The 17,948-nt window shown below is 39.3% G+C and overlaps 1 protein-coding gene across 4 annotated transcripts in view; it reads right to left on the minus strand.

Moving 5' to 3' along the window:
• Positions 1-17,948, minus strand: part of ADAMTSL3 (ADAMTS like 3) — a 170,718-nt gene that overhangs the window by 43,955 nt on the left and 108,815 nt on the right. For all 4 annotated transcript variants that reach the window (XR_014854291.1, XM_085070493.1, XM_085070495.1 and 1 more), the window contains exons 9-15: positions 15,128-15,285; positions 14,069-14,180; positions 11,279-11,417; positions 9,779-9,829; positions 5,515-5,719; positions 4,534-4,681; positions 3,807-3,891 (exon numbers count right to left, since the gene is read on the minus strand). Coding sequence is in view for 3 of the 4 variants with exons in the window: in XM_085070493.1 (XP_084926619.1) it covers positions 3,807-3,891; positions 4,534-4,681; positions 5,515-5,719; positions 9,779-9,829; positions 11,279-11,417; positions 14,069-14,180; positions 15,128-15,285 (898 nt within the window). In the remaining variant the exon portion in view is untranslated. The remainder of the gene's footprint in view (positions 1-3,806; positions 3,892-4,533; positions 4,682-5,514; positions 5,720-9,778; positions 9,830-11,278; positions 11,418-14,068; positions 14,181-15,127; positions 15,286-17,948) is intronic.

A 17,948-nucleotide genomic window follows, 5' to 3' on the forward strand; every position in this document is an offset into this window, starting at 1 on the left:
TCAATGGGCACACAGTCAGAGTCATCTCAGGTCAGGATTAAGAAGCATGAAAGTGCTTGTGCTACAGTGCCTTGTTGATCATCAGCAATTTCTAATGGACAGGACAGTGGTAACTGAAAATTTCTGAGATCTTTAAATTTTTAGATGAGACTCCTGATTTAAAAAAAAAAAAAAAAGGAACAACTCAAATTTGAGCAGGTACAACTTTTTATTATCAGCCTTTTTACCCAGTCATTCTTCCCAATTTTTCACTGAACTAAAATGCTCCTGCACTCATCTGAGCAGGTATAAATAATGAACACATGAGAGGTGCAGTGGAGGGCATATCTGTGCTGCAGTGTTATCAGTCTAGCACTAAGGGCAATGTGCATTCACCTGGCACATACTGTAAAGTGCAGGATGACCTGGGAAATGAAGCAGTGACCTAAATTACTGATGATAAAACTGGGACAGAGCAGCCCAACTCAACCAAATCAAATCTGAACAAAAAACTGAACTCAGTGCAGCCCTTTGCAGCTTTCTAAAGACTTGGAAAACATGATGTCTATTAATTTTTTATTTTCCTCATGACCCTATGACTATAGTTCTTGCTTTTAGTTAAGACAAGAAATGCCTAAATATATAAAAAAAAAAAAAAGAGAAAAAAAAAGGAGAAAAAAAAAAGGCTGCTCTTGCAATATCTCCAGTCCAATCCTAATACATCAAGGTTCCTGGATAAAAGTCTAAAGAAACATGTAAAATGTTGGCTGTTCCTGAGCAGAACTGCCATGATGCTGGGACCCTAATCTCCCTGCAGCACCACCCTTGCCCACTGAACAGTCACACTGCTGGTTTTATCAGCCTCCAGGGCAATGTGTTGGACAAAATCATCAGCCCATTTCCAGAGAAGGAGCTGTGAGGAATGGGTAATTCTCTATCACCAAAGGCACAGTGGGGACATGGCTGTGAAAATGACTCCAGTGCAATGAGTGGGAGCCTTTATGAGAAACACTGCATTACTCATTGCTTTTTAGCTCATATTTCTGAAAAAATATATCAGTTTTTGGAAGCATTTTAGTTTTTCCCTAAGCCATGACAGGGAGAGGCAGTTGAGGTGTCTATTTCTTTAACTTAGGAGTAATAAAAAGGATGCAAAACTTGCTGGAGCTTCTCTGTGAATCCCACTGTAACTAAGAAGGCTCGAGGGAAGAACATTTAAAATAATGATTGGTATCAACTGTCATCACATTCCACAACTGAAAACTAAAAAGGTCAGACTTACATTTTTCTTGGCCTCACTTTAAGGACAGTCATTTTTTATTTTGCTAATAATAAAAAAAAAGAAGCTTTTGAACATTCCCCCTCTATGTAAATTCAGGACACCAGCCGTGGTAGACCACAGAGGCAGAAGTATTTATCTTCCACAAGCTACTTTTGGCATATCCATCACTTGTGGGTTCTAAAACACAGCTGCATTTATTCTCTTATTCATTATCAACTAAAATATCACACAAAAGCATAGAGAGACAGTTGTAATAAAAGGATGGACTAGAAGCTGAGACTTCATATTGTGGTTTAAATTTGGATGACAACAGAATAACTAAAATTAAAAGTGATGGCATTTTACCAAGGAAATCATAAGTCTCCTGCTAGGCAGAGGTGGGCTGTGAGTTATCACTGTGCCATGTGTAAATAACAGAAAACAAAGTTAAACAGATATGAACCAGAGGGGAATCTTGTTATAATTTATTCTGGGAAAAGAAACAATTTATTGTCACAGTTTCTTTTTAAATCTTAATCCCTGACCCAAAAATCTGTCTCTAGCTGGAAAGGACCAGAGCATTTTAGGCATGAGGTTTAAAGCACTGATGGAGAAATTCTCTGGTTGCAAACCATTATTGTCCACATGACCAACAGACAATCTGCAAAAAGGAATGAAGTCAGGCATCAGTTATTTCTCATTTCTCCTTACCTGCCAGCTTCCTTGGAGGACTAAAGAGAGAGCAACTGGCAGCAGAAGACAGTAAAATGAAACTAATGGGAAATGTGGCTACAGTGCTAGAGCTGAGTCCCAGGAGAGCCCAGAGTGCCCAGGCTGGGGGAGCACAGCACCTCAGCAGCCCCCAGTAAAGAGGGGATGGCATGAGGAGTCGTTGCCAAGAAGTGGCTGGAGAAACTTTTTAGACTTAGATGAAGGTGCTTCTGTGAAGGAAATGTGAAAGAAAGATTAAGGATAGGATGAGGATCATGGATGAAAGATGAAAAACATCCAGGTCTCCAGAGAAAGTGAAGAAGAAAAGGCTACAGTGGAATATTTGGGTCACAGCTCGGAAGGATGAATAACTGCTTTGTTTGTCAGGACAAGGCAGCCCATAACAAAGTTTCCACCTCAGCTCTATTACATTCTACACATCCTCTGAACCAGCATTGCTGTGTCCCTGCCAGTCCTCCCTGATTGTTCTGTCAGACTGATGCTGAAGGATCCTAAAAGCCCAGAAACTGCATTAGCTCATGGTTGTCACAGCAGGATTTTGTAATGCTAGAGATAGTTTTCTTTATAGCTTCATGCTGAATCCTCTCAAGAAGTGACCTCATACACCTTCATTCTGCTATCCTGACACTTAAAAGGCACATTTGATTGCATCACCCCCTTCAACAATCACACTTTAGACCTTTGCTACTACCCTGCCTGAATTCAGGGCCACTGATTTGGGGAGTGAAATAACGGCTCACAGTAGGTTGACACTTGACTTGAGAGGCTAGAGCAGTGAAAAGTTTAAACTACAGTCACCATAACTATATAAACACCTGTTTGGCAAGAGGTTTCTTCTGTGAGTCATTGCAGGTGTAAAGATTTTATTACTCATGGTCACACCTGTTGCTGCATGTGTGCCAAAAATCGGGAATAGCTTGATGGAAGACGAAAAATAAGCATAAGGCACACTCCGCTATCAGAGCAATATAAATCCAAAGTAATTTCATTAAGCTCATCTAAATTATTTCAAACAAACATTACTAAAAAAGAGTGCAGAATTTAGCAAAGCACAATAAAGTACTGTTCAAATTTTTTGCCTTATAGAAAGTCAATATTTTTTAGAAATTTAAGTACTTTAATGCCTATATATTGAATATATTTCAAATATAAATATATGTGTGTGTGTGTATATGAAATGTACACAGGAGATATAAGCAATTGTGTGGATGCCCTAACATACAAGGGTCAGGAACAAGTGTAGCTGAATTTAAGTTATGCTTTCATCCCCAGGACTTGCAAGGCTTAACCTCATCAGTTTTTAAGGGGACTCACAAAATCCAGATGTTATTTCACACATATACACATGTAAAATAGCACAAGTTACCCCCACAGATGCAGCTAAGCACAGAGATCAGCTGGTTTTTCTCACTTACTTTATGCATTGGTCTCACCCCCCAAGGAAATCCTGGCAATCCTACAAAGTACCTCTTAAGTTTTAATACCACCACTACATTCTTGAGGTAAGAGTTATGACTGGGATAAAACTAAAGTTATTTAATTTATATCTGCTGGAACACCTCCACATGCATTAATTAGGACTTAATTAGGCTAAATTAAGATCCCCTTGGATTCCTGAATGATATAGGGGCGCCGTAATAGTGTGGCTCTGTGTCACCCAGAACAGGAGCTCCAGAAGCAAAGCTATTGAGAAGTAAAATTAGGAACAGCTCACAACAGGACTCATCTCCCATGGAGGGCCAACTGTCAAAGCAAACTGCATAGCAACAATCATTCTGGAGATCTGCAAAACACGCTGGAAATGTTTCTTCACTGTAAAAGGCAGTGTACTTACGTTGGCTCTTCTGAGACTGTTATGGTCTCTTCCATTTCGTGGGCCTGTTTAAACCACGGCAATTTTGCTTCCACAGGACTTTTTTCTGGTAGAGGAAAAAAAACCCAAAACATTCAGTAATTCCTCCAAAATCAATGCAATATGTAGATGTTGCCATTAGTCACCTCAGAACTTCACAGAACTACACTGCTTATTGATCTAATGTTTTTGAAGATATAGTGGATAATAAAAATTTACTAGAAAATTTCATCATGTTGTTTGAGCTCCGTTCTTCATTTTAAATATATAGAAATGGAGAACGAAAAAGGAAAGTAGTTTGATTATAACTTAATGAGCTGCTGAGTCACACTGAGAAGTGTGACATTTAATGAAAGCAAACAAGAAGATCCCAGGTGATACATACGGAGTTTCATTCCCATTTCAAGTATTAGTGAACAACTCCTCCTCCCTGTGTTAAGCTCATTAATTCTGGTTTTCCCAATTTGACCAGACTGTATAGATTTAGTTGGCAAGTTCGCCCCATGACAGTCTGGCCACATTATCAGCAAAAAGTATCAGCAGGACACTTTTCCTAGCACCAATAATTAAAATGCTCATTTCTGCCAAAACCGAAATAAGTCCTAGTAAATTCCAGCTTCTGGCATTTCTGAAAAAGGTTACCAGGGGCTTTTAATTCTCTGAACAAAAAATGTAAAACAATAACAGACCCAGACAAAATTCCAGTTACCTTTTGGCTTGTAACACGGTATTGGCACGATGCACTCCTCTTTTATGTGCAGCTTGAGCTGTGGGTTGCAGCCCCCGACGTGCTGCCCGCGGTGGTCGATGCACAGCACGACGCGGTAGCGCAAACCGCGGCCACAGGTCACCGTGCACTGCGGGAGACAGCACAGCTCACCTCACCTCTCTGCACGCACAAACACTGCTCACAAGGGTGGCACAAGCACCAAGGAGGTGCTGGCTACAGCTTTCCCACTGAGGTGTGTGATTCTGTCCCTGCAGTGCTAGGTGAATAAGGAAAAAGTTGACGCTGGAAAAAGAATGTCTAAGTTTTGGGAATGCGAGGGATTTCTTGGGGTTCTGTGAAGCTTATCTGATTGGCAACAGTCTGGAACAGGAGTGGTTATGCACTGAGAATGCACTCTCTCACAGTGGTTGTTTGCATTTAAAGCTGGGCCAGGGGAGCTGCATATTCTACACTCTTGTGTCACTGATGTCATTTGGATGAGCTAAGGAATTACAGGAGTGCTGAGCTATCTGACTGTATCAGATAACTACAGCCAGGAGAACTTGGCTTATGCTTTTGTTACTATAATGAAAGGTAAGAATGCTGGAAAATCACCCTTGCAGACTTGCCAGCCCCTGAGACAGACATGCCTTTAGCTATTACAGCCAGTGAAATACTACATTTATCAACAACTGAGACATAAATGACCCGACTGCAAAGGAGCGTGACCTCTGTCTCTAACTTCTCCTCCATGCAAAGCAAGAATTCAACAGGCAGAAGGAATTCTACATGCATTCTTCTCCACACAGACACATTAACGTTTTGATTATCAGGCAGAATTGCTCAGAGCAAACTTTTCCCAGTATTATTGATTATCCGTCACTTTTCTGGTAGTTCTGCGCTAATAAATACATGGCACAACAAGAGTAGAGGTTTTCTTTAGAGAACAAGAATAAAGGTCCAATTTACTTTTCAACTTACTTGAGACCATTCCATTGCCACCCATTTTGGACAATCGAACAAATTGCAGGTCTGAATGACTTTGGGCTTTGGGGCATACATGCATTTCCATTCTTCCACTTGCAGTATCTCTCCATGAATGGTCTCCTCTACACACACAAAACTTCTCCTCTGAATACCACCTCCACAGGAAACTGAACATGCAGTCCACGGGTTATGTTCCCACCTGGAAAAAAAACCTCATAAGTTTCTTCCTTATTCCACTAACCTCTATTTAAAAAGCAAACAACTGAATCCCACCTTAGTGTCAATTAAAACTCACTGGTAGTTTTGTTGCTGTATTCTTACCACACACAAATGCATTGACTCATAGACCTACCTTGCATTATTCCAGGCTTAAATTCATGTGCAAAATCAGAAGAAAAATCGAACTGCAAATGTAAGTATACCTCAAAACATAACCAAAACTCTTATTCTCATATGTAAGTTAGAAACTGTGGATATACCAAGTTTGATTACTGGAATGAATTTACTTGCAAATAGTCTACAGATAAGAATATTTTTGACAATTAATTTACATGATCACAGAGACCCTCATTACCATTGTCAGAGGTTAAGAAACCCATGTATTTAAGATCCTACAAAGTTTGAAGACAAAGACAAATCTGGCTGTCCTGACTGAGGGTGTTATTACTCATCACTGCCCACACCATTCAGACTACCCTTAAAAATTTATTCATGAAGGAATTTTTTGGGATCTTGAATACTTTGGGTAAACACAGCCTTTTCATATCAAACAGCCTTCATCCATAAGGATTGTGACAAAATTAAATTGTGGCAGGTACCATTTGGCTGCTCATCACTGCAGTTCTGCAGGAGTTTTCCACCCTCATTAAAATGCCATTGAATGACCTTGTATTCACACTTTCCAGCTTGCTTCAAGCAAAAGGCAGCTGCTCATCCATCTCAGCTGCTTTGGCTAACTCAGGAATTCCTCCTACAGCAGGGCAATGCACAGATTGCAGAAAATTTAGGATTAAAAAAAGCCTGTCAACCAACGGACTTCCAGAGTAGTAGCCTCCAACAGAGAGGCAATAAACAACCTTCTGGGAAGAAATACCCTTCAAATGGATATCTATTCACAATCTTAGACCACACTACAATAAAGATGGAAAATGTTGCACCATCTGAAGTGAGAATGACATGGAAGATTTTAGGCCACAAAATCAGTTTCACTCATCTCTTAGCATAAATGCTCATTTAACCAATCACCTCTCAAAAAACCCTAACCTCAAAAATGTCCTGCTTCTGTCACATTTGGAGACAACAAGCTTCTATCAAAGCATTTGGCTATAGGTTCCAATGACCCCCACAACAGCACCACCTCACCCTTCACCTCCCATCTCTTGCTTTCTTTCCACCACCCACCCAAACCAAAGCCAAGCCTTTGGAAATTACTGAGTCCTGCAGTACATCTTAAGGTTCATCAATGTCTTGTTAGTTAAAGCTTATCTCTATTTCAGCTGCAGAGTCTCAGAAAGGATCATGGAAATAATTATATCCTTTATGCACAATGCACTCAGCAAGTACTACAAAATCTCACCAAAATCAATTAATCAAGAGTAACTTGGCTATCATAAAGGAAGTCATAATATCAGAGTCAATGAAGCAAAGGCCTATAAATCAAAGGTAAATTTAAGCAACCTACTTTTTATAATGCAGTAGGTAAATCAAGGACACTTCCTATTTTAAGCAATTCATTAAGATGCCTACCAAAATATATTGATCATGCTTAAGCTCAGCAGAAGAGTGAGTATGAAACACAGAACAAGCCATGGGACATCAACCGTGGAACCATGGAGTATATACTCCAAAGCATTCTGAATAAAGCTGTGTGCTGAGATACTGATATCATATCACAATAACAAAATATATTTTGAAGAGTAAGAGTTACACTGTTCTTTGACTTAAATGAATGGTCAGAATTAACTAATTATTTTTTTAAATCAGGCGCTAAAGAGCAATTAACTATTTAATGAATTAGCAGCTCATGGATTTATGTATGTAAGGCTCACTGTGCTGTATGTAATACAAGCCTTGCGAGTGTTTATAGCATGAAGTTTTATAGTTGTTTTTCTTTATCTCATCAGTTTCAAACACACTCCAGATCCCATACTCCCACAAGCATTTTCAAGATGGAGTGAGGTCCATGGCTACTGGGGAAAAGGGAGGTCTCGGGCAAGCAGTCAAGGAGATACTTTCCAGAACCCACAGCTGTCAAGGGATCCTCAACAGTCCAACAAGTCTGAAACAAATGGAGGCATTCCAAAAGCTTTAAAAGAAAATTTTCATCCTGGGAAATTTTTCTATTTATTTCAAAAGAATTCTCCATCTGTAAAAATATTTCAGTGGGGCATTTACAACTCTAGCCACAGGAGAACTCTTTCAAGATCTTGTGGTGTGCACCACGACTTTCCCACAACTTCCTGGTGTGAATGGGAGAGCAGTGGTAAACACCACAGGACTGCAAGGCAGCCTCCACATGGCCCTCATGTTATGTAGGAGGTGTGATGTAGGACTGCTGGGCAGGGTCAAGGAGTCTGTACAGCTTTGCATACATCCAGTACTCTGGTTTTCCGCCTGCTCTGCAAGAACAACCCTGGGTCAGCATGCAAGAGACAGGTAGGAAAAGGAAAGAAAAAAGGAAAGGTGGCAGAAGCCCAGCAGAGCCAGCACAGGGTAATGCATTCCAGTTAGTTGCCAGGCAAGAGCACAGACAAACCCTGCTGCCCTGAAGCAAGAATTGCATCCACACTGGACCAGAGTCACCTCATCATACAGGTAAACAAACTTTCAGCTGGTTTTCTTTCAGAAATTCCTGCAAGAAAAGGTGTTTCTACATCTTTGTAGTGTTTCCTTACGATCCCTCCCAGTACAATACAGCCTGTTTCCTCTCTCTTCCACCCTGCCTGGCTGCCTGCTATTTCACAGCCCTTACTCTGCAGCATCACCCAGGAAGAGCATGATGCTTTCTGACAGGACACACCGAGGTGCTGAAATGAGGTGGGCCTCTGTCTGTAGCTCTTAGTGTTTGAAATAAGAGAACCTGCCCACAGTTTTATCACAGACATAATCTACCTTACCACAGTGTCATGCAAACGTGCTGAGCACAGTAAAGCACAGAAAGGGGGATTAAATTTCTCTTCCAAGTGGTCTCCAAGCCCTAAGTGGTTCAGAAGATGAAATACTCCTGTAAATACATTAAGCCGAGTTCCAGAAGAGATCTGCAGTACAAAGGAATTGGCAGAAGAATGGAAAGGGAGAGACACAGAACAAAATTAGAGAACTCTACAGGATAAAGCTGCAGAGGAAAAGAATCCCAATATATGTATGAAAGCCAAAGTACATCACAGGACAGCAGATCCACAAGGACAAATTGCTACAGAAATAAACTCTGACATTTATATCAGCTGTAATCAGTAGCTCCACTGAGCTGTACAAGTCTATGATTTCATACTTATTACTTCATATCTTTTATTCTTTAGAAACATACATATTATTCAGTACATGACATAATAAAGCAGAGGTTCGACTCAAATAAATATGCAACTAACTAATCAACTGTAATTCTTTACATTAAAAGCAAATGTGACTCAATGCTGCTTAGCCCTAACATTCTTTATAAAACATCTAAGGGTTCCTAAGAAGTTTTAAATCCTTGTAATTGGTTCAGGTGTAAAAAAAAAAAGTAACAAACTGTTCTCCGATTACTTAATTTAAGGCAATAGATATTCCAACAATTCAGTATCTTGAAAGCGACATGTTGTCTTTGATGTCAATAAATAAACTGCAGATCTAAAGAGGAGAAGGATCAGACCTCTCAAGAGAAAAATAATTTCTAGAATCCTGTACATAGCGAGATCTATTCTATAAAATCTCATACATTTTGAAAAACCTTTCAAGATAAGAATTCATACATGCAGTTTAAAGATGATGCTCTTCTCAGCACTCCAGCAGGAGAAGACTTGGGGGACAACTGTTTATTTGAAAGACTTCACATTGGTATTTTCAAGAAGAGCATATTAACCTCTGACTGTTAAGCTAATCATTGAGAGCACACTAAAATAAATCGCAAGCTTCAGAAATGTTTACAAGACTGTTGTAAACTTGCTCTCCTGTATAGCAAAAAAATCAGAAGATGTTCCATTATTTTAGGACTAAAATAGTATATTTGCAGTAAAAAGTGTGCTAAAGCTGACACATATGCTATCCTGATTATACATACCGAGGAAGTGGCTGGAAGTGATCATAGGGCATGATTTCTTTAAATCCATCACTGTCAAAAAAAAAAAATATTGCATCATTATTTCTCATACCCAAGACTGTATATCAAGTACATACTTTTATGTGATCATGCTTGAAGTAAGCAATTCCCAATGTGAAGTGAAGGAATCTCACTTCATTGCACATGAGCCTTATGGCAAACCATGACTTGTATAATCTTACCTTTTCTGCATGGATAAAGAACTATTCACATACAGTTTGTTTCATACCACCATAAAATATAAAATGAGCAAACTTCCAGCAGAGAAATTTATTATCAGTGATCCTTTAGGTCTGTGTTACTTCATTAACAAGGAAATATTCATATATTTCTGTCTGCAACAAAGACTGCTGAGGGACATGAGTGTCAGTGGAATAAATGCATCACATATATATGATATTATATCCACTAGTACTTTCCTTTTCCTGGCTGTATAAAGTAAATTTGCAAGGTAAAATATAATTACACCCTTTCTTTCCCCTAATTTTCCCATTCCAGTTTTGGAACATTTGGCACCCACTGCCATCAAGCATTACTGAAGTCTTTCTGCTTCATACAGTGATCAACTCTCCAGGAAAAAAAACTTAAAAGTCTGCACATCTATTACTGTTAGAGGTCACTATCAACAATTATGTTCAACAGGAATTAAAGGAAATGGACAGTTTAGCTATAGGAAATGAAATCCATTGAGAGTGTTTCCTTTTCTTGCATATAACTCTAGCTCAGCCAGCTGGCATATTAATGTGAGGTTCTGGGACTTGATACTGTGATGTTATTTTAAGATTCTTTAGCACAGCCAGGAAACCTCACCAGACAATCCAAAAGCTAGTTTGAAATACTGTAGTGCAATTCAATACAATTTATGTGTACTATAGCCTTTACAATTTGGCACTGACATCCTGTGGCATTTGTACCACAAGGATATTTACTTTGAACGATTTTTTTTTTTTAATTCTTAGTTTTAAAGAACCGAAACAAATAGACCCAAGCTTTAGTTGTTAAATTGTCAATGCTACAGTACTAATGAATAATCAAACTTTTATGGAAGGCAAATGAATAAACCAAGTTAAACTGTGTTCAAAACTTGTACTGACTGGAGCTCCTGTCTGGCTGTTGAGACATTCTGGATGTCAGCATCAGTAAATCCAAAAGTAGGCAAACAGTGTGTCCTCCTCACACAACCTCACAAAATCCTCACATTGGTGCTGTATAACTCAGCAACAGACAAAGAAGAATTATCCCTTGAACAAATCAGTATTTACAATATCTCTGTATAAACAAAATCTTCAATTCTGCAACACTGAAGAAGTGACACATCTAATGGCAGAGGCATCAGCCTTTCACACATGCAATAGCCAACCAAGATTAAGTAGCCTGAAAAAGTATTGAAATCAAGGAAATACAATTGCTTCTTCCTTAGTAACTGACTGTGTCACACACAAATTTATTTGCCATACAGACCTAGAAGGGCAGGGATCCATGTTGCATTCTTTCAGCTTGGGCTTTGGTTTCTTGTTCTCAGGATGATAATGGCAGTAGTGGTCAGGAACAACACGCTTCAGACGAATGTCCACACATTCAGCTGAATTGAGCTGATAACCTAATGCAGGAGCAAAGTCAATTTTTGTAATGGAGATAAAGTAAAACAGCCTTATCCCCCCATTGGATTGATTTTCTGTCTTATTCTTTTTTGGTTTGCTTTTAAACAAAGAAGCACTGAGCAGGAAATGCACTACCAGACCTTCATTTAGGGCAATTCAGCATAACAATTATATTAATCTGTCTTTATACTAGGTGAGCTCCAAGCACTTTATTCTACTAATATTCTAAGAGTAAAGAAACACATATTTCCTTGGGATGCAGGAATATATGTACTGCACCAGCTCACCTGTCACAAGGCAAAACTATGAAGCCATATGGTTCTAGTACATGTTCCACAACTTATAACTGCCCCCCTCCAAGGAGGAACTACCAGGATGTTGGAGAGCTATATTACACAGTCATTCATGCTAAAAGAAATAAATACTTGAAACAGAAAGCCAGAGGAATTGAAGATGGGATCCAAAAGCATTGCTAAGGAACTGTAGAAAACCAAGAAAGAGGTTCAAGAACATTCCTAGTTGAAGAGCCAATGAAAGAAAACTTGAACTAACTACTTGGTGAAAAACAAATAATAAAATATGTGTGGAGACTGGTTGCAAGAAGGGATCTGAGTTTTATAAACCACTAGGTTGATTTTTTGGCTAAGATAAAAAGACTCATTCAAAAAAGCTTACTTGGACTTAAACTGAGGAGAGGAGGAGGATGTTCTGGTATGTGCAAAGAAAAAAAGTTTTAAACCACAAGAATTAAAATCAAACCGAGTCAACAAACTAACAGCACAAGTCTCAGTGCCTACTGAAAATGCTAAATATCATATATCAGTGGCTTCAGTTGTGTGTCTCTTGGCTGATCCAAAGTGTCATCATGCATGAGAGTGATAACCATAAAGAACTAAGCAGTTCCAGTGCTCACAGCATCTATATTTCTGTTCTTGCAAGTACTGAAAGGACCCAGAAGAAATGTCACTTGCAAACAAGAGGAACACAGTTTTTAAACCCTGCTGCTCATTCAAGCTTGGCTGTGCTTTCTGGGATGCCCCTTCCAACACATGGAGATTACAGAATTAAAGGCAGAAGCAGCATCCAAGTGAGGAATGGCAGTTCACTAGTTCCAATTCCAAGTCTCTGTTGTGAGGAATTTTACTGCCAGTACCAGATGCCAAACAGACAATCTGGACACTAAATCCACTTTAAGATAACAGGTTAAAGGCAGGCAGCTGCAATACAACTTCCCTGAGTGCTCAGTAACACGCCATTCTCAGCACTGCTGCTTTCATGACTGAGCAGCTCAGTTTTCTTCAGTTCCTGTCCTCCCTGAGGACTGCCAAGCCCCTCTGATAAAGGTACCAGTTTTATATTATAGGCAAGCAGCTACAAAGTAGGGCTTTGAAAACCCTGGATAATTTCAAAGAGATTGACATGTAGCTATAATTTTCAAACCATAACAGCAGTCTGAATAAGGCTGGATTTGAGCCAATACCTTTGAAGGTAAATACGTCCCTTGAGCTATCCAGTGTTTACATGCAGTCCTCAAAAGTAACTGTGATGCTTTATACTTCTTCCCTTGTCAGACAGGTTAAGGAAAAATATTATAAACACAGTGTGATGGAATCATCAGAGGATATGCATTGCCACTCACAGCTCCAGCAAGAATCACACTTCATGAGGCCAAGTATCTCGTAAGATACAGTAGTTTCCTGTGGGACTACATATCATACACAGAGATTGTCTGCATTTCAGATTACAGGGAGGTGCAAGTGCCAAAACGGATGGTCCATCAAAAGATCCCCAGACTCTGCTTGTACTTAAAACATCTCTCACTCTCTTTATTCATGTCCCAAGTAACTATTTAAACCATATTTGCACTCTCCAGAAAATCCCTCCATCAGTATCCCCAGCATCCCAGTCTGTTTTCCAGGTGACCTGGGTAATGCTAGCTGAAGGGAAACTGCTATCTGCAATGTCAAACACTCCTCCTACCAGAGGCTCACGCTTTTTTTGCAGAACCAGACATGACAAGCAGTGGGCTGGGCTGGATGAGCTGCAGCAGAGCTGGGCTACACTCCTCTGTAGCTGCAGTGCTTCAGCCAGGAGAAGATGCAGCAGCACACCATGTGCTGCTCTAGCTTCCATCAGGACTAAATCTCTAAGATCAGACAGCCAAAGCTACTAATAGGAGCTGTTCTTTAAATTCTGTTTGGTTATTCTTCTTTCTGTATAACTAATTCCTCAACTACATGTTTTAAAACTCTCCCTCATGTATACTACTAAGGCCAGAAATCTTCTTAATCTCTTGATTATTATTATTTTAAAATCTCATAATGTTTCTTTGCTTACCTTCCCCAAATATCCTTTATGAGCTGCAATTTTCCATTTTGAATGTCATATTTTTATTTCTTAATCAATGTTCTTACTAAAATGAATATCCTTTATGGAAAAACATGACTTCCAGGCAACACATAAAAAACCCTATGCTGATACCAGCTTAACCAACCTACTTATCTGCTACTCTGTCATTTATTTTCCTGAAGAATTACCAGTGTGCAAAGAAACACAAACATTTAATCAATAAAAATGCAGAACAAGGGTTGTAAATCAGCTACTTTTAATCCTCAGCTGTTATCACTCCTAAAGAATTGCCATTTCTTACCTCCTCCACACGTCACTGTGCAGGGGAAGAACTCTGTTTGTCTCCACTGATGACTGATGGGTTGATAGAAGAAGAACTGAACCACACTCTCTTTTGATCCAGAGTACCTGGTCTGAAGAAATTTCCATTACAACACACATGTACACTGTACTCAGTTGTTCATGCCATTTCAAAACACAGTTCTTATTAGCAGTGCAGAGTAAGGTAACAGATGTAAAACCTCTAGAAAGTCTAGAGTATCCATTAAATTTAAGTTCCCAATAGACAAACATTTGAATGTTGGTTTGTTTTTCAAATTATTCAAGGTATTAATGTGACCATTGGATAATCTATCCTTGAATAGAAAAGTTCCTAATTGTATTCTTTTGGTTTTTCTCTTTGTTAGCAAAACTTTTAAATTTTGCTGCAGAGAGAAGTCTATAAGTGATCCAAGCCCACTGATTCACAGTCAGGCAAGTCTAACTGCACATGATATTGAAGATTCAAAAGGAAAACTACTGAAATTCTATTTCTATAAGGTGACAGATAAAGCCAAGTGGTGTGATCATGCTGAAATGTTTGTCATTTCCAATGACAAACTGTATGAGTGTCTTCCTTTGCCAATCAAATATTGGTATGTTCCTACATATAAATATCCTAATGATAGAAATTTAAAAGGATTAGAAATGGTCAGTGGCTGGATTAGCAGTGTCTAAGGGAGATCATAGGGTGCTGCTGGCAGCAGTGCTCAGGTTCAGTAGGTGGCAGTCTGCAATTGGGTTAGCACAATCCACTGCACAGGGTCAGGCTCTTATTCTTTCAGCAATATTTAAAACAAAAATCCTAGCCATTTTTGCCATTAAAGATCCTGTGGTGCTTTCCACCAAAGGAAAGACATTATCCTCTTAACATTTTAATTTGTTTGGATTTTCCTAGCATAAACGAACTTTGGACTGTAATTAGGATTTCTTACTTGCTAACTAAAAGATTTTGTTGTATTGCTACAACCTGACGGACAGCCACCACTGTGTTGCATGTACTTGCAATAACTTTGTAGACTTGTACATACACAGACCTCACCTTGATAATGAAATCTGCTCCAAGAGGTCCCTGGATCTTTACAATTTCCCTGTCTGTACTCTTCTGAAATTCAACAGTTGTATTTTCAATGACAAATGTTCCAGGAGCATTGAAACTGTGCTCTCCCTTTTCTCCTTGTAGTGTTTTTGACTCTATAACTAAAGAAGAAACATTCAATTAGTAAACTTAAACAGGTTTTTTTGTTTGTTTTCAAGAAAGTCAAAAAGTAATGTTTACAACTTTGTCTTACAAGTACCAGCTGTATATGTGCATTAAAAACACACCCAGAGTATCTGTGAGAATATTAACTGCTGCAGATTATAGGCTGATAGATAATTACAAGACAAGTCAACACAGGAATATCTGTCTGAACACACTATTCTTTCATACCAGAAGCACTTCTGAGACAGCTTTTCCTACACCAAGTGCTCTGTAATACATGGTATAAGCAATAGATTGAGCATGAAAAAGCTGAAAAAACCTCAAAACGGATAGAATCAAGAAATAGAAAAATACCTTATATTTACATGCAGCTCAAAAGCCAAGCAATCTGAGCAATCTCCAAACCCACCTGACACTCACCTCAATACCTGCATCACTGTACCAAGACCATTAACTCGATTTTGGGTATTTCTCAGGTGAGGAAAAAGCAGGGCCAGGAGCTGGGCAGCCGCAGCACTGCTAGGGAAGGGATGGCCCTTGCCCCGAACAGGTGGGGATGAACACCCTTTCTGAGTTGTTCTCTACTCCTTGGAAACAGATTAAACTAACAGCCCACAACCTCCAGAAGACAGATAAAGCATTTTAGGACTAAATCACTTCCAGCAAACTGACTGAACTGTAAGCAGACAAAGCTAAAGGAAGATATTCATAACGAAGACAGAATTTCAGGCTCTGTATAATACAGCATAGAGGCACAGCAAGACACATGACTTGAAATACATTGGTCTGGTTACAATCTACCAGAGCATTGCATGGGAAAAGCATGAATCTCAGATGAGCTCAAAGCAAGCTAAAAGGAATCTTTTGATGAGCTATAAATACTCTCTTTCTCCCACTACCTTGCCTTTTTTGGTACTTTTAACAAAGTTACCTAAGTCAGGCTAGACAATGTAAGTTAAAAGCATCTGGTTTTACCTGCACTGAAAACATACTCTGAATGCTGCAATCCATCGATACTGTTTTCTTCCTTCACATTTTTATATAAACATGCACTGGAGCACCCCCAACATGGAGAATAAAGAAATTACAGAATTAAGTTCCTTGAAAACATACCAACATTATCCCAAGTTTCTAAGCATTAGGTTCCACTGTGCTCACAGGTATAACAAAGATCATACACATGGCTGGAAGGAAGTTTCAGGAAGGATTTGTTTCTAGGAAATGACTTTATGTTAATCACAGGGTGTGAATGCAGGGGTGAATCAAATGTACTTTGTCAAAGAGAAAACACAAACCTCTAGGAATCAATGTGCCCCACTGTCCAAAATATTTCCTTTAGGAATGAAGAGATATAGACTAATACTCAGAAAAATCAAGTATTTAGATGATTACTACATATTTCTGTTTGTCACTTTTAAGAAGTTTTCTTTCCTGATTCCATTACAAAATAACCCTTCAAAATATATGCAACTCAGCATTCTTGGATTAAGCTTCTGCAAGCCTTGATCCCAAACTTACACTGCTTAACAGTAAGTCATAATGCATGGTGCCTCTTATTGTCTCATTTTGTTGGATAAATGTAAATCAAATCTCAAGTACTTCCAACTCTAAATAAATTCAGTAAGATCCTCAGCAGTACAGGACCCCTTTGAAACTAATATTTAATATCACAAAGCAAGGCAGCCAGCTGGTGCAAAAAGATGATGCAAATGTTTATTTGCTGGCCTGAGCTGCATTTCTGAACAGTCTTTTTACTAATTGTCTTAATAAAAAAATATTTTTTATGTTTTTCTAAGCAGAAACCAAGAATATTGTCCAGCAACCAATACCACAGTAACTCCCTGAGAGCTGACATAGATTTGCATTAGAGCTACACTAGATTTGGATCCAAAGCATGTGTTTATTGCAAGGTCCAGCCATGGAGCCATGGCCTGTACCTCTGGAGGTCACACCACTGCAGCTCTGAACAGCTGCTCAGACTTTCCTAGAAGTGTGTCACACAGGGGGATGAGCAGCTATTCCACAGTGCAATGGATAACCTCTGATGCAATGCATTCCTGCTCAGTGGTATCTAGTGCTTGTCATCACAGGCTTCTAAAACAGACTGAAACCAAGCATTTCATGTCTTTAGCACACACACAACATAGTGATGCTTATTAGGGAATAATTCTTCCCCCAAAAACTATTCATTTGTTGCTTTTAGAGCAGTAACAAAGGTTTGATAACTGGTTTCATGACAAGGTTTAGAAGAGAATTCACCAAATATTTATTTGTTCTGCAGGGTCCTGTTATCCTATAGAGCTGAGAAGTTTGACTTCAGGAGTAAACTTCCCCATCCTAAATAATTTCCTTGAGAGGTCTTTAGGACTCCAGATGTGAAGAGCCCCATGGACAGGGAATTCCCTTGAGTGCTCACCTCTTTCTGTGCCTGAGGATAATCACTGGTGTCAAAGACCTATGACTATCCATGTTTTATTTTTCCCTACCTTGACAAAAAGCATGTTTTCCCATGGAAATCCCTTGCCCAGCTGTGGACAGAAGCCCCATGGCTGAAGTCTCCCATACTCTTAGTGGCAGGAAGGAGCAGGGCAGTGTGGCACAGGGAACTCACTGCAGGTAGTGAGATGCATGGAAGAATTCCCAGGGGAACAGCTCCTGC

The sequence above is a fragment of the Lichenostomus cassidix genome, chromosome 10 (genome assembly GCF_008360975.1).
Source record: "Lichenostomus cassidix isolate B80296 chromosome 10, HeHo_3.0, whole genome shotgun sequence".
Lineage (NCBI taxonomy): Eukaryota > Metazoa > Chordata > Aves > Passeriformes > Meliphagidae > Lichenostomus > Lichenostomus cassidix.